This window comes from Rhamphochromis sp. 'chilingali' (assembly GCF_963969265.1).
Source record: "Rhamphochromis sp. 'chilingali' genome assembly, chromosome: 12".
Lineage (NCBI taxonomy): Eukaryota > Metazoa > Chordata > Actinopteri > Cichliformes > Cichlidae > Rhamphochromis > Rhamphochromis sp. 'chilingali'.
Window position 1 is genome coordinate 12,238,233 of NC_137939.1, and position 24,706 is coordinate 12,262,938.

The following is a 24,706-nucleotide window of genomic DNA, read 5'->3' on the forward strand; positions in this document are numbered from 1 at the left end:
AGCTGAAGCTAGTAGCTTTAGCACTTCTCCTGTTAAACCAGCTTCCATCTGATTGGCTGCCGCTCACAAACAGAAGAACATCAGGTGAGTTGAGCTGTCTGCCTCAGATGACAATTTTAAGGGGATCTCCACTCAACAATATCACACAGGTAATAGAAAAAAGCTGAAACAGAAACAAATGCAGTCTAAATCTGACCTTTAGGCTCTCAGGGAATACTTGAGTTCATGACAGGAAGTAATTTAATAGCTTCCCTTTTTAAACAGTCAGTGTACACAAGGTTGAAGGAATATTAAACATGAGATTAGGCTAGTTAGTATCCATAATAACATATCAACACGTGCATGTCCCTGTATACTAGACTCGTTTATTGGCAGCAGCTTTACTGAGTGCAAGATCATTTATTACACCTAAGTGCACAAATATCCGGTGACAGACTGTTGTTGGCTAACTAAATTACAGCACTATGCACAAATTAGTGGGATCCTTGACAGTGACACGGGGTGGGAAAATGTCAAGAAACCAAATTAAATACAGGAATTCTGCATTTGCTTTATAATATCGAGAAGCTTCTGTAAAGGCTTCACAGTGTAGTGGTTTACACATTTTGTTAAGAAGCAAACAATCTTCAGTATGCTTCTTGGAGGAGAGACAAATGTTGAGGCATCCCTCAGGAAGATATTGGACCCCCTGTGTCCTCTGATGCACCCGTGTGAGGGTTACACAAAGTAAAGAGAAAAACTACGCTTGTAGTAAAAAGCTCAGAGTAGAAAGGTGATGTATAAGTGCAGCACATTTTCTACCCGCTGTGGTGAATAAGGGAGCAGCTGTCAGCATCCTTCCTTTGTCTGTTAAAATGATGTAATCATTTCTCTTAATGCCATATTAATTTAAAAAAAAAAAAAAGAAATTCAATACTACCTTTAAACACATTACTTAATGAAAATGTCAGGAACTTACTTTGACTCATAAACCTTTAATTTAAACAGCTCGTCACCCTGGATAGTACATAGCGTACTACTGGGTTCACACAGGAATAAAAAAAAGGTAAATCTGATTTATTATTATTTATTGCCACGTTCCTCACACACACACTGTGTATAACAATCCTTTCGTCTGCCCCACCCCCCCCAATACTGAATTTATTCTTCGATCACAGACAGAACGAACATCAGAATAAATTCAAGTCTGTGGCAAATCAAAAAGCCTGGCTGTGCAAGATTGTCTGTAGTCATGAAAAGCCCGATGTCCAGCATAGAAAGGAGCTAGATAACGTAGTGCTTAAACCACATATGAGCAGCTTCTACATACACCAACACCTGGAATGGATGGAACTAAAGAAAAATCCCAACAGAAATACTGATACTCATGCGTTTTCGCTTGTCTCTTACAACATTCGCCCATCTCTCACACACACACACACACACCAGTTTGCAGGCACCGTTAAACTCTTTGCAAAGATGCTAGAGGGTTCTCCTTAGGAAAAGTTATCCAATGTGACTGAAATTTTGACTATGTGCAAAACTTTGTGGACAGCCACCGGTAGCAAGAGTAGCAGAAGGTATTTTTGGCCATGCTCCAGTCTATATGCTGAGAGTGTTCAGAGCTGGTACTAAAGTAACAGCGTCTGGCAGGTTTTGGTTCTGGTCCTGGCTTCCTTTACTCTGGAGGAACTTCTGTCGATGCCGCTCCTCCTGACGCTTCTTTTTCTCGAGCCGCTGCTGATCTTTCCTCTGCTTGTTGGAGACCTAGGGGTGAGCGAAAAAAAAAGAAAAAGTCAGTTATCCTCATTGAGTAAAGTTTAAAACTGCTAAAGCATGACCAATGCTGCAAAAAGATATTTCACAAGTTAGGAACACCAATGTGAATCAATTTCATGTATAATGTGAAGTATAAAATATTGATTTAGCTAGACAGGCTCCTTTATAATGCAAATAATTAGCAGGAAATTTGTGTCCACAACCTTGGATTTTTGAACGTTGCTGCCCTCTGCTGTCTGGATGGGATCACTGCAGTGAGCGGCTGCAGCTCTGCAGGCTGAACAGGATCCAGAGGCACACTGGCCCTGGCAGGACTGGCCCACCGCAGAGCCAACAAGCCACTCGGCGTTGATTGTCGCTGCACTCAGTTGGAGTAAGTTTTCCTCATCACCTGAGGCAAAAAAGATATAAACATGCAAATACAATCAGATCTGTTTCTGTTAGTGTCATACTAAGAGTCTTAGTTCAATGCTGGGATGTTTATGTGATCAACACAACTAGCTGTGAAAAAAAATCCAAAGCATTCATGATTCTGATGATTATGTTGCTTTCCCTCACAGAAGTCTACTTGTTCCAACAGCTAATAATTTAAATGTAACTTCTAACCCTGGATCCCTCGATTCTTGATGGAGCTCAGGATCACGTTGTCCTCCTCTGACGCTGAAGGAGAAGACTTTTTGTGCCTGTCTCTCTGACCGTCCCCAAACTCACGCTGCTGTCCATGTGAATTCTGCATATTCTGGGAACAACAATGATAAGAAAAACATCAGAAAAAATCTAGTAGAAGACGGCTCATTGGGTGCAGTGTTGACATATAAAGACGCATGCTAGATGAGAGCTAACTGTTCTTTAAGTACTGGTCTGGTAGGACACCACACCTCTATGCGGAGCTGAGCAGGACTCTCAGAGTTGTCTCCTATCCGTCTCACGCTGTCATAATGGTCTCCATAGCGGTAGGCAATGTGCAGCTCTCGGCACACCTGCTTCTCTGAACCGTTGATCTGCAACAAAAACACAACATATAAACAGCGTGGTGTGCCACAGAGACATCATATAACAAATTATATTAGCGCACAAGATCAGGAGACATAATTTGAAAGTGTCTGCTCCTACCTCCCACAGTGGAGTGTTGAGCTGATGGATAACCACTTTCACCTGTTGACTGCGAGCAAACGCCACAATGGCATCGTTGCCAGCAAAAGTACCAGGCTGAGAAAGATTGGCCACTGCAAGGAAAAGAAGCACAGAGTTGTTACTGCCACAACTGCTCTCTTGAACTTTCAACACATGACTCTTAAAGTCTGTCTGTTAAAATGACTAAAGCTGTCCTATTGTATATATTACTATTTCCACATTTTTACACTAAAAAAAAAGTAAACTAAGAGATCGTATATTTATTTTGTGACACCCCGTCCCTCCCACAGGCCACTTACATACATCTGTCACTCAGAAGCAATAACCACCAGAGGTCACTGCAAAGTTTCTGGTCAAAACTGCATCCCACTGAACTCAGCTGTCTGTCTGTGCAACTATATTGCCAAAAATATTCCCTCACCTACTGAAATCATGGAATTCAGTTGTTTCAATCACTTCCATGGCCACAGGGTATAATATTCAAGCATGAAGACATGCAGACTGCTTTTACAAAGATTTGTGAAAGAATGGGTTGCTCTCAGGTACTCAGTAAATTTCAGTGTGGTACCGTGATAGGACCTGTGTAACAAGTCCAATCGTGAAATTTCCTCGCTACTAAATATTCCACAGTCGGCGGATGCTGAGGTGCATAGTGCACAGAGGTTGCCAATTTCCTGCAGAGTCAAGCACTACAGACCTCCAAACTTCATGTGGCCTTCAGATTAGCTCAAGAACCATGTGTAGAGCGCTTCATGGAATGGGCCTTCATGGCAGAGCAGCTGGATTCAAGCACAATACACAGTGTTGGATTAAGTGGTGTAAATTGAGCCATCACTGGACTGTGAAGCATTGGAAACAGTTCTCTGGAGTGACGAATCACACTTCTCCATCTGGAAATTTGGTGGATGAGTCTGGGTTTGGCAGTTACCATCAGAACGGTATTTGTCTGACTGCATTACGACAAGTGTAACGTTTGTTGGCGGGGGGGTTATGGTGTGGAGTTGTTTTTCAGAAGTTGGGCTTGGCTCTTTACTTACAGTGAAGGGAACTCTTAATGATTCAGCATACCAAGATATTTTGGACAAACTTTGTGGGAACAATTTGGGGATGTTCCATCGTGACTATATAACAATGCATAAAGCAAAGTGCACACAGACGTGGACCTTGCCATGTGTTTTCTTTCTTCCAAGTTTCTCTTCCAAGTTTGGGTTGAAAGAACTTGACTGGCCTGTACAGAGTCCTGATCTCAACTCAACAGAAAACCTCTGGGATGAATTAGAGTGGAGACTGTGAGCCAGGCCTTCTCGTCCAACATCAGTGTCTGACCTGACAAATGTACTTCTGGAAGAATGGTCAAAAACTGCCGTAAACACTTCTAAACTCTTCCCAGAAGAGTTGAAGCTGTTACAGCTGTAAAGGATGTGCTGACACCATTTTAAACACTATGGATTAAGAGTGGGATGTCAGTCAAGTTTGTATAGGTGTGAAGGCAAATACTTTTAGCAATATAGCGTAGGTACCGTTATAGATTGTGGATTGCAAGTTAGAGTAAGTCTAGCTAATCACATTGTTTTCTTGGCATATGTAGCCAATGTTACCCGCTTGCTTGTTTTTTTCTTACAGTGCTGTGCAAAGGGAACGTCATCCTCAACAAAGGGCTCAAAGTCTTGTCGATGGGATGTCATATAATCAACAGTTTCCTGGCGAAGACGCAGGTGGCCCCGGGAGTGACCCTCTAACTGGTCGCCTAGAGCTCTGAACAGACAATTCCTAAAGAACAAAAGGAAATGACAAATGACTGCCTGTGGTTGAAGGGTTTAATATACAATCTTTACCAAAATGAAGTTAAAAGTTGTTCGAATTTTTAAATCAAAGAGAGCTGCTCAGCCTTATTTTTTTCCAAGCATTTTTGAGCCCTCATAACTGATTATGTAAAGGATAAAGACAGGGCATTTTTAGAACAGATTAAATACATTTAAGCTCTTTTAAAAACTGCATCCAAAAAAATTAAAAACAAATCCAGGTGCTCCGATCTAAAGCCAGAACTGTTTTTTAAGATATCACCATATGGGATGTGGTGGGCCAAGTTATAGGATATGAACAATCTCCTATTTACCTACATTGTGATACTAAGCCTCATTAACTAGACACGATTCCCTCTGAGTCAAAACTATTTTTAATACAGCAATAAGCTAATGCAACCTACAGACTCAACACTGGTGTTCACATGTTCACATAATAAGTTCACATAATATTTTGATCACTTTGAAATAAATGAGAAATCAGTTTAAGCAGGACCACACAGAGAGAGCAGGTCTGATATTCTGGCTCTTACCCATCTCCAGGGACTTCTCTCAGCTTGAGCCCCAGTGCTTGCAGCTGATTGGAGAAACTGACAAACTCTGCACCTTCATCGCCATCCTGAGGGCGGTTCTTGCGGTCTTTTGCGATGGCCCGGCGCACTGCCCTTTCATCCCTCTTGCGCTCCAATTCACTCTTTTTATTGCTCCGCAAAGATTTGTGCGTCTGTTTCCTCGACATGTTGACTGCACTCGTGTCTGCAGGCCTACAACACCACAGTGCGTCTCCCTGTGGCAGCGAGCAGGCGCTTCATGAAAGACTACCACACGTCTGTAACTTTCTTTTTTTAATGACAGAGAAATAGTAGATTTTTTAAATATTTCAACCAGACGGCATATTAGATCATTCTAGATTATATATATATATATATATATATATATATATATATATATATATATATATATATATATATATATATATATATATATATATATATATAGTTTCTTGAAGGACATTCAAAGCTCTTCTTTGGGGTTTGTGATCCCACACTGCTTCAATAATGTCCAGGTCTGGGCTCTGGGGAGGCCAGTCCATGATTAATAGTGTTCCCCTATGTGTTTTTCTATTGACGTATGCTTTTACAGTGCGGCAATATGTTTGGGACCAAAATCTATCGGTTCTGTTATGTGACTGACAAACTTTCAGACAGTCTGACTGTATGAAAGCAAAATAGAAAGAAATGAGGGGTGGCTCAAGACATTTTCACAGTAGTGTACCTTTACTTCAAAAAGGCAGCATAAACTTTTTATTTTCATTTCTTTAATATATATATATATATATATATATATATATATATATTACCTGAGATAATACTGACAGATATATATATATATATATATATATATATATATATATATATCTGTCAGTATTATCTCAGGTAATATATATATATATATATATATATATATATATATATATATATATATATATATCTGTCAGTATTATCTCAGGTAATTTATGACGTTTTGTGACTTTAATTCTGCCAAATAATATTTTGTTTTTTCTTGAAAATTAACAATTCCAATTTCGAAACTTTCTGGATTTTTCTTTGAAGGATATCCCCTAACCCGGCTTTGTATTTTTTTTTTTAAATTTTATATAATTGTTTATTTTTCTTGGCCTGTAAACATAAGCCGTGATACACTTTAGAGAAAACGCACCACGTCTAAAACGTGGTACGTTTTAGATATAAACGTCCAATAGTTTTTTTTTTACTTCCTTTGTTTGTACTGAAGCTAAATCATTTTACTTTGCTTTCTTAAATGTAGCCAATTAGTCAGCAGTATGGAAGCTAACTAATAAACACTTAGAAACTTAAGTGGGTACGGAGTCACTCGCTATCTACTTAGCTCAAACGAAGCGTTTTCGGCAACAGCTTAGCTGTTAGCTAGCATTAGCGGCTAGGTGCAGAGTACTCAACAGCTGGAGAGATTACATAACAAATCACCTCTTGTCTTTATCACTACATCATGACACACCGAGTAACTTAACATAGTTGACGTGCTGACACTTACCTTTAAAAAAAACTCTGATTGACGAGATAACCAGTTTTTGTTTTTATTATGTTCTAGCTCAGAATAGGAAAGTTGTGATTGTCCGTTTTTGTTTACAACTGAGGTTCCGCGTACGTATATCCGTGTACGTCAAAATGTACGGAAGGAGAAATGGGCCAAACCGTAAATGCGATTAAAAAGGCTTGCAGTAGCAGCAAATTTTCTTCATTTAAACAAAGTAAACAAACAACAAGGAAAAAAAATGACAAGACTCCAGTATATATCTCTCTTTCTTTCTATCTATCTCGTGGTCTTTAAATTCACCACCTTCCGCCTTCTTAATGTCTTCTAAGGCTACTCACAACCTACTCATTTTAATGACTCCATGCAGTTGATGAATATAAGGCGGAGTGGGCTGAAAAGTAATAAACAGGATGTTTGCAACGTTAAGAAAAACAACATCAACAAAAACAGACACAGATAAAGAAAATAATCTCAAGAGATAAAACTGCATAAAACTTTTTTTATTTCCAAAAAACGAGACAAGAAAAAACATAAAGGAGCCATACGGCTCTGTGTGTGTGGGGGTTATCATGGGTAAGTGCTGGCATTGTGTGAACAGATGTAATGGCCTACAGGCTATCCGCGTGCTTGTACGTGTGCAGCACTCAGCGCCCGTTACCTGAGTGAAACATAGGAGCCGTCAGCCACGTTTGACTCAAAGGACAACAACTCTGTACTGTATGTGCACGAGCAGTGTGTGTGTGTGTGTGTGTGTGTGTGTGTGTGTGTGTGTGTGTGTGTGTGTGTCAGCAAGGCACATCATGTTTTATGATAAGAGTTTCTATTTTTGAGTTGATATCAGAACATCATGTGAAAAAAAGGCCATTTTTAGCTGACTTCACAATTTTACATTTATGACTAAGATAAGATAAGATAAGATAATCTTTATTAATTTGTTGGGTTAAGGCTGCCGACCTTTGCCAGCGCCATCTTACCCTTCGACCATACATACATTACAACATCACATGGGGAAGTCAGGTCAGAGAGGTATAACAATGGAAAATGCACAACATGAGGAAAGACGAGGAGAAAAAATAACTCCCCCCAGACTGAGCTCCAACAGGGAGATCAGTTTGAGAAAAGAAAGAAAAACACCTCAGCACATAGGACATGAATCAGCATATCTCACAACATAGAAGACATAAGCATCGAAGGCATTTGGAGGGGGTGGGGGGTGAGTGTAGGTCTGTGTCAGTGTACATGCGTATGTGTGCGTGTGTGTGTTCCGTGTTCAACCGAGAGAAAGTGTCCCTTCACCCAGTTAAGCAAAAGTCAACAGTCTTCGGTCGACGCAGGTGGCCTTGAATGAGGAGGGAGAGAGTCACAACACAGTCTTGTTAGCTAAGGGAGAATTTGTTATTCCCGTCAGCTTTTGCCTTGAGCATCCAGCTGGCGCCAGGGGGGCCGCATGAGATGAAGATGGTAGCTGTTTTGGATGGTGCGAACAAACTGAATCCAATTTTACAGTTGGTCTAATGTCCATCACTGGTCACCAGGTCTCTCAATTCCCGTTGTTCTTCTTCAAGATCTTATCCATATAGCAGAGCCATGAGCTTCTCCAAGATCTTGTCCATATTGCGTTCAAAAACACAGTCTGAGTACTCACAGCCCTGCTCATCATCTATCATGTCGGCCAGACTTGTGGGATTTTGAACAGCTGTAGCCGCTTCTTGTTCTTCGATAAGCCATCATCATCATCATCGTTTATTTATATAGCACTTTAAAAACACACAAGGCTGACTAAAGTGCTGACCAACAGAAACATAATAGATACCATAAGAATAATAAATACGATAAAATAATAAACATAGCGAAAACAATAAAATACAAGTCAGTCAACCACTGAATCAAAAGCCAGTGAATAAAAATGCGTTTTCAATCCGGATTTAAAAACCATCACTGATGTCGATTGCCTAATGTGAAGAGGAAGATTATTCCAAAGCTTAGGAGCCATGATAGAGAACGCTCGGTCTCCTCTCAGTTTCAACCGTGATTTGGTGACTGAGAGCAACAGCTGCTCAGCTGACCGGAGCGAACGAGTGGGGACATAGGGCTTCAGCAAATCAGACAGATACGCAGGTGCCAGACCATTTAAAGATTTAAAAACCAATAAAAGAACTTTAAAATGAATCCTAAATTCAATTGGGCGCCAGTGCAGGGAGGCCAGAACCGGAGTAATGTGCTCAAATTTCCTTTTACCAGATAAAAAGCCAGGTCGGGAGCCAGATAAAAAGCCAGGTCCGAGCCAGCTCCAATCAGCCAGAACTCTGTTATTGTGGTTCCGAATTTGTAGATGTCGTTCAATCTCCATCGTTGTATTAACAGACCTCTCTGCATTGAATCATATCTGTTATTAACCTCTGTCTCTCTTCCACAGCATGTCTTTTATCCTGTCTTCCTTCTCTCACCCCAACCGGTCGCAGCAGATGGCCGCCCCTCCCTGAGCCTGGTTCTGCCGGAGGTTTCTTCCTGTTAAAAGGGAGTTTTTCCTTCCCACTGTCGCCAAAGTGCTTGCTCATAGGGGGTCATATGATTGTTGGGTTTTTCTCTGTACCTATGAAGCGCCTTGAGGCGACTTTTGTTGTGATTTGGCGCTATATAAATAAAATTGAATTGAATTGAATTGAATCATCGAGAGTGTTGCCAGACACACGACGCAACCGAAAATCGAGTATCCAGCAGCAAACGTCTCCGCAGGACAATCAGGCTCTCCCAAGCCTAGGAGTTGTCGGTTTCGTTAAGGGACCAGTTGATCAAATCCACAATTCTTCTTTAGGTTTTTAGAGAACAAGTCTGGGAGACTCTCTTAGGGTTAGAGAATAAGCAAGACTATACAAAAGACATGAGAAGCCAAGCAGGAAAGATAAGGGAGAGGGAGAAGGAGAAAGTGTGACCGCCTCCACCAGGAGCCAAGAGAAGAAGTCTTTTAGAGAGCATACCATCTCTGTCAGCTTCACTGCCTTGCTCAAAGGCTTTTTTGACATGACATGGTTGTTTGTATAGATAACATCTGCAAACCATGGCTATGACCCACAAGCCACCACTTCTTCGTCTTTGTAGTTTGTTGAATTTAAACTTGATCACCACAGCATCCACTGGTACAAAATCGGGAGCTTTATTATATTATCATTATAGTTGTGTCCTTTTATTTTAATCCAGTTGAAGGTTGATTTACTTGTCTGACAATGGATGGGATGGCCACTTAAATATTTTTCAGTTTTAGTAAATTTGCATTCAGCTTCATGTTTGAAGCTGCACTCATAATCATGACCATTCAGGCTTCAAGTCCTTTTTTTTTTTTAAACAGTTAAATGTTTACATTACCCCCATTCTACCCCCTGTAGATTTTAATTAGAGCCTACTACACTGGTGCCCATCTTGGCTGCAGTTTCTTCACGAGGGGCGAGGTTGAAATGAAGTAACACTAGCAGGAGTGTGCCTGTGGGTGACAACAGCAGATGTTTTTAAAATCTGCTCCACCAGAGACAAAGGGTATGAGTACAGTGGTTAGTGATTATTTTCTTACAGTATTTGTATTTTAGATTTTATTTGGGCATGCATAGAAAATTGGAATACTGTACAACAGTTCAGTCTGTTTCACTACTTTATTTGGGATGATTGCTGTCCATGGTGCTGAAACAGCCACCCTTCCCTGGAGTGATTACTTGGTTTTTATGACACATTTTCCTGTCAGTTTGTTGTTTCTCTGGTACCTAGGTTGGCAATACAGACTATACTTGAGGGATACAGGAAATCTGGATATACATATTTGAGCTGCAGGCTGGGATATGACAGTTATATATTTCCTTTGATTTGATGGTTTGCATACTTGCAAGGTCCACCTCTCATTTCTGTATTCTATATAGCAACTTGAAACTTTTACCATGGAGACAATAAGAGCAGATGCTTTCAAATAATACATCAAACAGGATGTTTACTCAGTGAGCTCAATGAGCCATGGTACAGATGTCATGCCACACCAGAACTAGTCTTTGAAACCACTGGCCTTTATTATTTCCACCAGTAGAATATTATCACTATTTTGCAGAAGTTTCGACGTTTTCTGAATTTCCACACTTTCCACTGTAGCCTAAACAAGTAATCCAAATGACACCCCAAAACAAGTTTTAACCTTAGGCTCATTTTGGAAATGTAACAAGCGGCATGTTGTGAGCAGAAATGGTGCAGAGTCAGAAACAGAGGAGCAGCAGTGTCTGGGGGAGAAGTAGAACACAAGGCAGGCGTGTGTGTGTGTGTGTGTGTGTGTGTGTGTGTTAGGGTTGGGGGGGGGGGGGGGGGGGGGGGGTTACTGTGGGGATAAAGCAGGTTAAATCATGATGACGAGTGCCATCGGTGCCTCTGCCGGTGTCCTGTAAATAACGAGCCTACAGGCCTTTGCCTTAAAGCGGGCTTGCAGTTCTTTCTTCTCACACCGCCCACTATACACAGATTCTCTCGCGCGCATAGAAGCGCGAACGCGAAAGCGTGCGTGCGCGCATGCACTAGAGGTGGGAGTGGATGCTCGTGTAGCTGCTGGAAGCCAGGATGGGATAATCCTGGCTCCGGGCGTTGATGCAGCTGCCGTTGCTGGATACGGAGTGGACTCGGGGCGCAGGGTGGGTCTAGTTCCCGACTGGAGCTGTGTGGACCCCGTGTCGATGTTGTCAAGCGTTCCGAGAAAGACGAGGGCGATGGCCGTGAGAGGAGTTGGTGCAGCTCTTTGAAACGTCCAGGCAAAAGAAATCGACCGTCTTCTCCCATGGAGGACACCGGCATTAATCTGAAGCGCAGAACCGGTGTGGAATAATTTAGGAAAGGAGGGAGAGAGGATACCGGGGCACTCCGTAGAGGATATCAGGGGAATCCTTCATTCATTTTCTTTATGGTTTCTTTAAACTGGGATACAGCTAGAGACGCGAGTGAAGGAACGGATCACTTTTGCCTCGGTGATTAGGAGAAGACTGCCTCCTTGGATCGAGCGGCAGCCGCATCCGACCTACCGTGGGGGGGTGGGGGGAGATCAGGATACTTGGATGGAGAGGGCGCAGTGAAGGCTAGCGGCTTGCCGTGTGTAGGAGGGGACGGAGGGAGACCGGGCAGTTTGAAGGGACGGGGAGCCAGGAGCGGCGGCGGCGGCTCCATGAGCTGCTCCTGCCGGGACAGAGCGCCCAGAGCCCAGCCGGAGCGTCTCCACCGCCGCGGGTAGAACCCCGGGCAACAGGACGGCGGCCAGTTTGGAAGTTTTGATGCATATGATCACAACCACCATGATTTTTATGATTCTTGGTGCTTCAGTTGTAATGGTAAGACACCTTCACCTCCCTCGGCCACGATCTTATTTCCTCACTGGGCTGAGAGCCTCCCGATTTGACAGAAATGCCTCAAAAATGTAGGCCTATCACATTTTCAAGAAACTACAGCAGGCCTATCACTGACACGAGGAAGTAGGTTAGCCTACCTATAATTACCTGCCGTCATAAATAAATAATCTAAGTCCGTTTGAGGCAAGAGTCCCCCCTCTTAGAATCGGGAGGATCTGCCAAGACTATTTTCACTCATGTCTCTGTGGTCTTTATAGCCTGCTGTTATTTATCCTAATAGCACCTAATGAAAAGAATTATTCGCTGTCTGTGGTAATAGCCTAGCCTATTGCTTGACATGTCCCAGCTGACTGGAATGGTTCTTTGCAGGCGATAGCCTGTTTAATGGACATGAACGCACTACTGGATCGCTTTCACAACTACATCTTACCGCATCTACGAGGGGAGGACCGCGTCTGTCATTGCAACTGTGGAAGGTAAATGCCATCATCCAGCACGATATTCGGGTTAAACATGGTGTGCTTCATGGTGTGTGTGCACGCGTGTGTGTTCTCTTCTTTAGTCGTCCATTCTTAATTGCTGAAGAGGCCTCGAAGATTTCCGGCGGTGAAGCCAAACCTGTCGGCGCTCTCACAGGCTACACGACTGTCAGACCCGTTATTATTCGCTCGATCTCACGTTTGATCGCCGTGTGCTGCTTTTTTCTTTTTCTTTTTTTTATACCACCGGTGGCGGTGAGGATTTCTGATTTTGCTCCATACACGAAGGTGTATGTCGGAGCCATAAATAGGTAATGAACTACGAGCGATGTGAGGCCGTTTCAAAAACAATCTGAGCATCAAGTGCGCCGTGCTATTCACACGCAGGCCTACACGGCAAGAATATAACCTGCTGGGGCCAATTATGATCCTAAGTGCCGAAGTGAGGTGGTTATGGCTTAGGAAGTGCTACAGGGCTGAGGGAGCTGGCTGCTCACCAGCCTACCTGTTTGCTGTCACGGTGAGAGCGGGGATTGAAGTGTGGAAAAACAACAGCATGACACTCATTAATGTATTAATTTGGCTTTAATGAGCATTATTACGTGTTTTCCATCATCATTAAGCACTTAATATGACACAGGCTAGATATATGGGTGAGCCATGGCACAAGTGGGCCTCTGTGTTGTGTTTTTTTCTTCTTCCTCCTAACTCTCCTCAGTGCCTGAGGGTATGGCAACAATATTAGAGCAGGATTTAAAGTAAGACTCCTATTTTACAAACGGGTGCACACCTATAGTGTCCTCATGTTGGATCCTGATTGGTCTGTGCTCTGCAGACAAGCAGCTAGAAGAACACACAGAGGCTTTAGAGGGAAGAATTTTCACTATTCATATTGGTGCAAGCTGAACAGATGCACACTCAAAGAAAACAGCAGCCCATAGTGTTCATGCTGCAGTGAGGGGGCTGATGTGTTAGCAGTTCATTAGCAGCATTAAGAGGGCAGTTCCACAGTGTGTGTGTGTGTTTTCTTAGCCTCTAAATCCAGAAATGGGTCACCATCAATCATAGGCAATTATATTATGCTTGTCCAAGTCAAAGTTTTGAAAGGCGTCTAATACATGTGATGTGATATAGTTTACTCAAGGCCAAAAAAATAAATAAATAAATTGCATGTTTGGGTACAGCTCTGAGATGAGATGATGCATCACTGATGGGCTTTTTTTCCTGGAATATTTAGACAGGCATGTCATGTTTGCTACTGCTGAGAGGCCAAAGGGATTTCTTTCAGTAAGTAATGCAAAAAGACTAATGATTAAAAAAACCCTTCTCATATAAGTGATCAAATAAACCTCCATGCTAATGAACAGTATGCACAGTAAAACCTCTGCTCCTCCTGCTAGTGCTCAGGTAACCACAGTGTCTTTCACTGACCTGGAAATACTCCTGAATGAGAGCCAGTCATCTGTTTTCACACAAACAGCAGAAACGTGGGATACGTGGATGAATAGAGCAGAGCGTTGACTTCGCCTGCCTGCCCTTCCATCCATGAGGCGTGGAGGTGTCGGGACGCCCACAGTGCTCACCTTATCAGGCTTGAGGACACAGCCAGTGTCATTTTATTTGGCAGTGCTCATGCTCTGTTTTGGATGTGGTTGTAGGATCTATGATGGGCTCAAGCCTGGCCTTAGAACAGCTGTATCCGTGATGGGGAAGATACAGGAGTGGACTGCGTGTGTTACACAAAATTCTTGACCTGATTTTTTTTATATTGGGGGAGGGAAAAAAGGTGCACAAGAAAACTTATGTGCTACAAGAAACTTATAAGTATTTCAGCAAGGTCCTTCTTCAGGGGAAATAAATGAATCTGGATAGACATTTTGGGTTATCATTACACATTGCTTAGCTTTTTTTTTTTTTTTTTTTTAGATGTTTCCCTGTTAATGGACTTCAGAGGCTGCTTTGATCCCCCATGTGGTCATACTTCTTTAGCAAGATGCTTCAGGTGCTCATCTGCAAGATCTATTTGTGTTTTAAAGTGCTGTAGAGTTCCTGCAGCGCAGTGTCCAGAGATTATCTGTCAGTCACGCAGCGTGGGTGGAATTTACATTAATGAAGTTCAAATTTGTGCTTGTCTGTAGCTGCTCATGATACAGAGAACAGAGTCATACCTTAACTTTTAACGCACTTTTAACAGTCTTAACTACAGTAATGTCAGAGACAGAGAAATCTAATCAAACAGTTGCAAGCCATTCAGATTTACAGAAGTTAGAAGCTATTTTAAATTGCTGCAGCATGTCTTTAGTCTAGCAGGTCTTCACAAACCTCCTTCGGTCCAATCCTGCTATCAAAGTAATGTCCCAAAGAGCGTGAGTGCATCTGGACTCACTTCCAACAGGTAAATCTCTCAGCTCCCACTGCGTTCCCTCACCGTGTTTGTCAGACAGCTGCCTGTGTTGTTATATTGAAAACGCCTTCATCCCCTCCCAGGAGGCCAGGCAATACCTGTATAGTGAGGCTTTCACATCAAGTGAATCTATTTTACAGTAGCGGGGAGGGCAGTTCTGGACAATGAGGCAATGTGATAGCCATAGCTAGTTACTTGCTACAGTAGTGGATGTGCAGAGCTTTATGGATGTTCTTTTATTCTTTATTCAGATCCTACTGTGTGTATCTGTATATATATATATATATATATATATATATATATATATATATATATATATATATATATATATATATATATATATATATATATATATATATATATATATATATATATATATATGTATATATATATATGTATATATACACATATGCACTGGTATCTGTCTATGTATCTCTCTCTCTATTTCTCCATCTACCTCTCTCTATATATATATTTACTTGTAATGCAGCATAAGCTGTCCTCTTCCTCTCTGTGCATTATGGGTGGAACATTTCCATGCGTTCCCCTATGAGATGTGAACACCTGTTTAGTAGCAATCAGGCACCCTGTGAATTTGTGGTAAAGGTATAAAATTGCCTTCTTTCTTGCTTCTCTTATTTGGAGCAAATTAAAGAGACTTTCTAACAGGAGCTGGTTTGGCTTTAAATTACATTTTTAATTCTAAAGTAAAGTGAAAAAACAAACAAACTGATGTTTACAAGATCACACCAGAGCACCCAGTACAGTTTGCATTATATACATGTCCTATTTGCTCAGGAAGGCATTTATTGAGCTGGTAGAATATGGGAGTAAATGCCTTGCTTAGAGGCACTTCAACTATCGTCACTGAGAGAGGCAGAAACCCTTCTGTGTTCAGTCCTTGAGCTGCTTCTCCAAATTTAAAAATCACAACTCCGCCGTGAATTTTTCTGCCTAAAGTGCAGCCCGGAGATACCCATGGGTTCCCTGAGAAGGCTTCTGGGGTTAACAGCAAAGTGCGGATTTGTGCAATCTTATCATAATTTAGAAATCTCCAGACACCCCCCTAGTTAGAAGGGTTATATAAGATGCAAACATAGAGCATAATTAACTCTTCCATCACTTTGCCCTGTCTGCCCTCGCCCCCAGGCATCATGTCCACTATGTAATCCCATACGATGGGGACCATTCCTTGGTGGACTCTTCAGAGAACTACTTTGTGAGTGACAGTGTGACCAAGCAGGAGATGGACTTAATGCTGGGACTGCTACTGGGCTTCTGCATCAGCTGGTTGCTGCTGTGGTTGGATGGAGTCCTACACTGTGCCGTCAGGGCCTGGAGGGCGAGCCGATACTACGGTAAGATGGACGCTGCCTGCTGTTTATCTGCTGCTTATACGCAAGCTCAGCAATACTTTAACATCATATAAGTTTTTATTCATTTTAGTTGAACATCCTGAGGCACAAATGCTTGAAAGACTGGAAAAAATGTAATATGTAATGAAATAACGTGTATTTTATTGCAGGGTATTAGCAAAAACGCAGAAAGATCTTTTCGTGTAACTATCCGCAATGTATCTGGATCTCTAAGTGCTTGCCAGGTTAACGCAGCAGTTGGTAGAGCTCTGGAAAATGACCTTACCCCCATTGCTTGGCCCACTTTTGGCTCTTCTTGCTGATTTTTTTCTCAGTTTACTGCGACCTCTTGGAAAAAAAATCACAGCGAAACCTTCCAACTGCGATGATTCAGACGTAGGCACATCAGACAAACCAGCTGAGCTGAAGCTAAATTTAAACGGCTGTCCTCTTTTTTTTCTTTTTTTTGGACAGTCCACATATCTCACACCTTATTTCACTAATAATACTTAATTTGTTTGCAGGAAACAGCAGTCATATGCTCATGTAATGGCACTGTCATTAAGTGTAATTTCTATGCTCGGGATGTATTCAGCTCATTACTTGATAGGACAACATAAAATCACTCTTTAATGTTGTCTTTCCCAAACTGCTGACTCACATTAAACTCCCTGCAGGTATGTCATTTTTAAATACATTAGTGCAATCACTTGTGTCTATTGCTGCACGCTGGTATGTTATTCAGCATCGGCCTCTGAGCCCGAATGTTGTGTTAGCATTAAGCCAAACTGAACAGCTGACATCTTCGCTTGGATTAAAGTTCACATATTTAAGCTCAGTTTACCTGAGAAGAATTAAGCCTAGTTCTAGACTTAAACTTACTTATTTTTGCATTGGAAGATGTGTGTCCTTTTAGCCTAGGGCTAGGTTTACATCAAGTGTTTGGATAAACGGCTCACCCAGAAAAGTTCTGTTTAGGGTCTGTGATAAGTTAGAGCTTTAATGATCTCATTGGGGATGCTATAAGAGCAAAATAGCAATGCAAGTAAAACAGAATATTAATGGGATTTTAAATATGTAATATAGATGATGCAACCTCCAATTAAAACCTCCATTCGGTTGAACTTAATTGGGACGACTAGACAAAGTGGCTTTGCAGGGTCCGACTTAGCAAATTAACAATTATGATTATGACATTCGTGGCTAGATAACTTCCTTGTTTGAAAGTTCAGCCAAGCATAAGTGTAGACTAATAATAAATAATGAACATGCGTAACACTTTTCCAAAACAAGTAAACAGCGCAAGAGGAAATGAAAAACAAAACTTTGGGGAAAATGTATGGCAGTGCTAAAGATAAAGCTGAGTGTTCAGAGTGGATCTATAGGAAAACCCTAACTTTGCAAGCCTGAGATGCATTGACTTTGTCCTTTAAAAGGTTCCAATCTCAACAGGGATTTTCCAAGCAGCAGTCATGGGGTTAACCAGTCACACCACATCAGTTGTTCAATTTCCAGGTAGGCTCTAAATGGAGATGAGGATTTAGGTAATATGGTAGATTTGATTGATTGGCCTGAGAGCAGTGCTCTGAAACAACTGTAATATGTTGATGTCTCTTCTACAATGACTGCAGATCTAGAGCAACGTGACATTTATGGAGGCTCCAAAAGAGAGAAAAAGAAATCTCAGCTTAATAAACCCCTCTTCTTAAATAAAACTTTATTCCTTCAATAAAACGTTTAATGACAGGCCTGCATTTTTGGTTGTGTTACATGACATCGTTAATAATGCTATGTGGAGATTTGTGCATTGTGAGAAATTTTTCTGTGCTGACATTTTCACTTTGCTTTACAGTTTGGTTGAGTTACATAAAAATGGAATCTCACAGTCATACATCCCAAGTCTAGCTTCTTATTACAGAACAATCAGGGACCGAGGATAGACACATGAGGAACTCCAGAAAAAGTAAAGACCGTTTTATCTTTTTGTGCATTTTGCACCACATCTATGGTGCTAAAAATATTCAGATAACTGGTTTAAATACTTACAAAGGTGTAAAAGGCAAAGGTGTACTAAAATAACTTTAGTTGTACTGACTTTCCAGAGTTTCTGGTAGTGGAGTAGTATCCACTGACAGCTTTAAAGCGGCTCCAGCATTTAACTCGTTAAAGAATGACAATTAGACACTAAAATTCAAAAGATTTTGATGACAGCTCCATAGCAAATCTGTAAAGGTGCATGATGCATCAACACTTCTTGTTTATGTCCAAAAGTGAAGCCAACTTATCTCAGAAATAAGAGCTGCCATCTTGCACTTGTGAGTGTCTGCGCTGTAGTAACTGGGGACATTGTGCACTTAACACAGGATTTAATGGAAGTTGATGTCAGCAGCACAGAAATATTTTGGCTTCACTTTTGGGAAGCTGTTGTGACCTCCATAGTGGTATTTATTTTCTCATATAACTTTCATTTATTCCAACATGTATTATGTTTACCAATAACAATGAAAAACAGTTCATAAAATCTACATCTGCTATTGGAACATCTTTGTGATCAAGTAGTTGTGTTTTCCCAGCTACACTGACAGAAAACATGAATCTGGGCTCTTAATTATGAGTCTTTCATAGTAGACATATCAGCCAACGCCATCAACAGATCCTCTGTTCTGTTCATCTCTCCCACTTAGCCATGTGAGTGTGATATTAAACCAGCACGTTCAAGATCAGAGCCCAGAAACCAAAGCAGCTGAAGCAAATTCAGCCATCATTATACTTCCATGTTATTTTGGTTGTGACATATTAAAAAATGTCAAAAAAAAAAAACAACCTCCACTGAAGGTATTTCCAGTAATATGCTGATTGGACCTCCTCTTCAGCTGAAGGTGGGTGGAGCTGTCCTAGGATTTACGTGAGGTCACCAGACTAAATGAACTACAAAGAATGGCTGCGCTCCATTTGGCTGTGACGCTTATTAAGCAGTTGCAAGGTTGGAAAACCTTTTTAAATGGAGTCCAGGCGTGATATGAGGTGGCCAGTTCAATTTAAATCAATATCAGTCAGTTAAAGCAATCTTTTCAGAGGCAGTACCTTTTTCCACATGAATTCAGACATTCACTCACACACACACACATAGCAACATGAAATATGTGTTTACTGAGATGCTTTTAACACGGACACACAGACTAATCAGTTCACGTTAGCGTGTGTCATTCTGTATCTGTAATAGAGCTGCCGTGTACACCACACACTATACAACACCGTGCACTTGAGAAAGCTAACAAGAGAGGCATTTCAGTGGAAGGTGTAACTGGAGGTTGTAACTTTGTGAGTTGGATTACATGGATACTCTAATAGTCTTTCTAGCAGCAAGTTTTGCCACTTGGAAGCAACATTGAAATGGGCTGTTATTTGGAAAGTTACTTTGAAGCATTGCCTAAATAAGCTTTAATCACAGTGGTCACTAAGGCATAAAAACTGCATGTATAGAGTCACTAATCCAATCTGATAAAAATGCTTATAAAGTTTCTGACTTTGCTCCAAATGATGGTTTTAAAGAGCTCTTTCCCCTTTGGAAATGATACTTCTACTACCATCTTTGCTCATCAAGTGCCATATCTCCGGCTCTCCAAGATCTTTGCTTAAAAGTATAATAATGAAGCGCGTGGGAGCATCAGCGCAGTGGATGACAAAAAGGAAAACTGTCACCGCTGATATTACACTGAATGAATGCGGTGGAAGTCCTGGAAGTTAACTGATTAATGAGGGAAATCTGACCAAACCATTTTTTATTTTAAAGCAAACACTGCTGTGGTGTGATCATCAGTGTGATACACAGTGATGAGTGACAAATCAAAGAAAAAGCCTGAATCTGTGAGCCCTACAATGAAGGGATCCAGTGCCTCTGTGATGCTCCGTTGTATCCACTTAGCACGACGGGTCACTGCAAATCAATTCAGAGATATCCCAGATTTTCAACCTTCAAGAAAGCAATCCACAGGGCAGGAGATGTTGCTAAAGGGATTCACAGGTATTAAAGCGAGTCTTTATTGTCGGTTATTCTTTTAATTTGTCACCCATATGTGTAAGAATACACACACAGCAATCACCAAGACTGGTTTAAACCAGGCTTGAAAAACAGAGAGTGAGATGACTTCACTCCCACCATCTGCTGCGCTGTAGAGAATGCTACATTCCCACATACCGTGTGTTTAAATCCAACTGAGTGTGATAGTTGCCTCTTTATTTCCCTCTGTCGGCACGCTCCCTCCCTGAAATATCCGTCTCATTTCTCTCCCCATCTCCTCGTGACAGATGAAGGATGCATGTTACTTTTGCAAAAGAAAGCAAACGCGGCAGATTTAATGAGACAGAGCATGTGCTGTACAGCTCGCCGGCACCGTTAGGCCTATGCGCCTGTGCGGGCTCGAGCAAAGAAATGAAAAAGCTTTCAGTGGTGCCAAAGTTAAACAGCCACTAGACGCACGTGTGAAATCATGACATGACAGCATGAAGTCCCTCACAGCTCACGATCATGGTGGGTTCTCAGCCTTTTCCCACCCCGCCAGGATTGAAGTCATGTTTGGAAACGCTCATGAACATTTAGCAATTCTTTTGCTGCAATTCAGCCGAGTTTGGAGGCACCGAATGTTGAAACATGGAGAAAACTGCACTATCCTGTTGTCTCTATGCTGTAGCGGGTACAGAGAGTTTGGGGCAGGCCCCACGATGAGGAGGTGGCCTGGATCTTCAGTTTTCAGGATAAAGTAGATGATATGTGACCTGGATACTGGGACCGCCATGGAAAAGCTCCCCAGGCGGGATGGGAATCTGTCAAGAGCTGATCAAAGAGTGACAGTGATTTTAAAATGCACTAATATGGGGCTTTAGGATGGAGGTTTTACCATTCGTTTGCAGCTATAATGAACAACGTGCTCGAATAGTAAAACCTTTGATGTTTGCTGGCTGCTGCTGCTTTGCACAGTCATGGAATTGAGAACAATGCTGGTTTTCTGCAGTGCATTAGTACAACAGTGCAAAAATCATCATAAAAAACACCCAGGGAAAGAAGAACATCCATATTCATTAGCAGCACTTATAGAATGGGGAGAATAGTTGGGGCTTTTTTGGCACTTGGAGGGAATACCCCTCATTTCTCTGTATGTGCCGGTGCTAGGTCACACTCGTTTAGCCTCCCCGAGATGAGGAGCGAAGGTGAGGCTGACAGAGCGGGGAGGAGAGTGTGTGTGATGGTGGGGAGCAGGATGGAGATGCTGTCACATCCCCACCCCCACTTCACACACACACACACACACACACACACACACACACACACACACACACACACACACACACACACACACACACAAACTCCCCTCCAAAGCTAAAAATAGAACGAGGGGAAGAGCAGCTGGAATAGCAAGTGAGAAACGCGCACACACACATGCGCACACACACATGCGCACAAACACATGCGCGCACACGCACTCACGCATACACAGCGCACTCAGATGCACACTGTTCCCTTTTTTCCTCCTCCTAATTCCTCGTCTAGCTCCTCCCTCTCTCCCCCTCTTCTTCACTTATTGAATCTACTCCTGTCTGTTTCCTTTACAGTGCTTCCTGCTGCAAATACATTTTCCTGTTATTGCTGCCTTGCCGTGAACGCCTAACTCGAAAGGCCAAACGGAAAAAACGCAACAACGATCACACAAATTGAGAAAACGATGACTTAGCACCCCCCCCCCCCCCCCCCCCGCTCTAAATTTAAAGCATAACAATTGTATCTCTGCCTCCCTCTTCTCCTGCCATGCCATTATCATTCCTCCGGACTCAATCTCCACCTCCATCCTTTTATTCAAATGAGAGAAACCTGTCTTGGTTGCCCCTTTTCCTTTGGATACCCTTCAGAGCAGTCCTTGTGGACAGCATACCCATTCACAGCTATAAATAACTCTCCCTTTCTCTCCCTCTCCTCCTCACCTCCTCTCATCCACAGAACACTCCCCCCCCCCCACCAGCTCTTGCCTAACTTCACCACCACCCCCTCTTTTCTTGCTCATCCTCTAGCAGGGCCATTTGCTATACTGGGTTTGCTGTCTGGGGCTCTCCCCTCCTTCTCTCTCTCTGCTGTCTCTGTGGACCTCGCGCCGCCTCGCCGGCTCCAGTTTATAACCTGACAAGCACAAACGTCTGCCCCGCCACTCCCCTCCTCACATTATGCACCTCGCATTTGCAAAAAAAAATAAAAATGAAAAAAATAAATTCTACTTTGTTTCCAGGCACAGACACAAATTTCACGCCAGGTCGGCCTTTGAGACGCGTATTCTGTACGTGTGATGTGATGGCTGCTAATTGGGTGGAGTCAGATGGATCCGTTGTGTCTTAAATATGTATAATGTCATATGTGAAATCCATTTTGGTGTATGGCAGCGATGCCAGGACACAGTCACCGATGCAACAGTCGAAGCACAAATGTGAACGCTCAAGGGCAATGCCGCGGCGCGCGTGAAGAGTGACGCCATTTACAGTTCACATGCAATATTTCAAACTTTCTTCTTCTTCTTCTTTTTTTTAATTCTCGTCTCGGTTTCTCCGTCGTAAACAGCTCGCTTCTGCTCCACAGAATAAAAAGCTACGTTTGTTGTGAAGACAAAATAAAAATGTAACATCGTTGTGCAAAATTCACAGACATAAACTGACTTTTATTTTATTTTATGTGTAATGAAATGTGATATATATAAATTTCCTTTCTTTTCATTACGCTTATACCAGGCAAAAGAGGAACATTACTCGTCTGATTCTCTTTTTGTTTGTTTGTTTGTTACATTCAGCTCGTCCATCTTTGAGACTGTTACACACAGTAAGTTTACCCGTTTGGCCATCGAAACATTTAGCCCAGAAATTTGTTCATTTCAGAGCAGAAAAGTGACGCGTGAGCCATCACGGTTCTCGTCATCTCCAAGGATGAAAAATAGAAACTATTAAAGGACAAATCGACGCGCAAACCTTTGCTTTTAAAGCCAGTGTGAGTCAGGCCAAAATGTATTTATATTTTCAGTCAGTTTCCAACTGCACAGTTTGCTCATTTCAAGTCCCCCCCCCCCCCCCCACACACACACACACAAATATCTTTACTGAATTAATGCAATTAATGCACAGATGTCTATAAAGAGAACAAACAAGCAAACAAAAAGTCGACTGAGGATCATCTTGATAAATGATTCTCCATTGCAACATGTTTATCGTGCACAACTGCTTTAGAACACGTCTGGAAATCACAAAAATGTACTAACAGATAGATCATCAGATATCACTGACACTGACGTCACATCAATTTTAGCAGCTGGATTGTAGATAATTCAGGAAGAGCCCCAAATACATTGGAAGAGTGAATGTTTCCTCCTGATAAGTAGCCTATTTGTCTTATTTAATTCTTCTAATAAGGAGGGTATTTGTCGGCAGATATTACAGTGCAAACAACACCTCGTGGAGGAGGTTGACTCACACTCATGTAAATATCCTAATAAACAGACACACCAAAGCGTCATCATGCAGGTTGTATTGGCAAATTTCACCAGTATAAACTAATGGCATTTACCACAAAGGGTTTTTTAATTTTTTTTTAATTTCAGTTGGTTTTGTAAATACAGATTCTTGATTTTTTTTTCTTCTTTCTAGTTCATAAAAGTTTAAGAAAGAAAGATCATGACATTAAGGTCAAATAAAAGGAGGTTCATGGGTCTGAGATCAGTCCAGCTTGTGTGTCTGGTTGCTGATATGCCTTGTATACTCTAACTGGATTTAGAACCAGAAAACCAGGCTAAGAAGGATTTTAGGATTTTACACTATTGTGTGTGTTGAGCTCATGAGTGTGTCGTCTAGCTGCTCGGCTTTGGTGTCTTTAAACGCTTGCATTCAGCTTCTTACATCGACACAACTGCATGTGCGAATGACAGTGCAGCTTAATAAACCACATACTCACGTCCCCATACTTTGTGTTAACATCATCGCTGAGGCATTTTCTTTAGTTCCACTGTCTAGCAGCTCAGTCTTTTGGCTATTTTTATATGAAATATTGACATTTTCATGTTTTTGGGTCTTTTAAAAGGCTCAAACTCTGAGTTCCTCCATTACATATAGAAACGACACAGAAAAAAATGTTTTCACATTTAATTTCTCATTCCCATTGAACATTTCCTATTTATGTTTCATATAAGACTTGAATACTCCCCCTCCTCCCCCCCCCTCCTCCTCCTCCTCCTACTACTACTACTAATAAAAATATTTGTCTTGAAACACTTAAGTGTACAACCTGAAAGTTGAAGAAAGAGGGTTAAATGAT

At 41.8% G+C, this 24,706-nt stretch overlaps 2 protein-coding genes across 5 annotated transcripts in view; one reads left to right on the forward strand and one right to left on the reverse strand.

Moving 5' to 3' along the window:
- Positions 1–358: 358 nt before the first annotated feature.
- On the reverse strand, positions 359–6,902 carry otud3 (OTU deubiquitinase 3). Of its 3 annotated transcripts, none has more exons than XM_080898339.1 (8): positions 6,768–6,902; positions 5,228–5,533; positions 4,514–4,662; positions 2,872–2,984; positions 2,637–2,759; positions 2,365–2,497; positions 1,962–2,149; positions 359–1,746 (listed from the first exon to the last, which is right to left on the reverse strand). In XM_080898339.1, the coding sequence occupies exons 2-8, from the start codon at positions 5,431–5,433 to the stop codon at positions 1,582–1,584; spliced, it is 1,077 nt and encodes a 358-aa protein (XP_080754465.1). In that variant the 5' UTR covers positions 5,434–5,533; positions 6,768–6,902; the 3' UTR covers positions 359–1,581. The 3 variants fall into 3 exon arrangements, with proteins under 3 accessions (XP_080754465.1, XP_080754467.1, XP_080754466.1); XM_080898341.1 differs by having other exon boundaries at positions 5,228–5,481; positions 6,768–6,880; XM_080898340.1 differs by having other exon boundaries at positions 5,228–5,529; positions 6,768–6,857.
- Positions 6,903–11,284: 4,382 nt separating this feature from the next.
- The window catches only part of tmem240a (transmembrane protein 240a), a 15,666-nt gene continuing 2,244 nt past the window's right edge, over positions 11,285–24,706 (forward strand). Inside the window, exons 1-3 of one of the 2 annotated variants that reach the window (XM_080898226.1) lie at positions 11,285–12,112; positions 12,500–12,606; positions 16,163–16,371. In XM_080898226.1, coding sequence (XP_080754352.1) covers positions 12,056–12,112; positions 12,500–12,606; positions 16,163–16,371 — 373 coding nt within the window. In that variant the 5' untranslated portion in view covers positions 11,285–12,055. Of the gene's footprint in view, positions 12,113–12,499; positions 12,607–14,538; positions 14,612–16,162; positions 16,372–24,706 lie in introns of those variants that run through there. The other variant, XM_080898227.1, reaches the window with a different exon arrangement.

Coding starts and splice junctions, on each gene's coding strand:
- otud3 (XM_080898339.1), bottom strand. CDS start 5,433: ATGTCGAGGAAACAGACGCACAAATCTTTGCGGAGCAATAAAAAGAGT. Junction 2,985..4,513: donor CGTTCCCTTTGCACAGCACT/GTAAGAAAAAAA, acceptor TTTTCCTTGCAG/TGGCCAATCTTTCTCAGCCT. Junction 2,150..2,364: donor CAAGAATCGAGGGATCCAGG/GTTAGAAGTTAC, acceptor TTTTTGCCTCAG/GTGATGAGGAAAACTTACTC.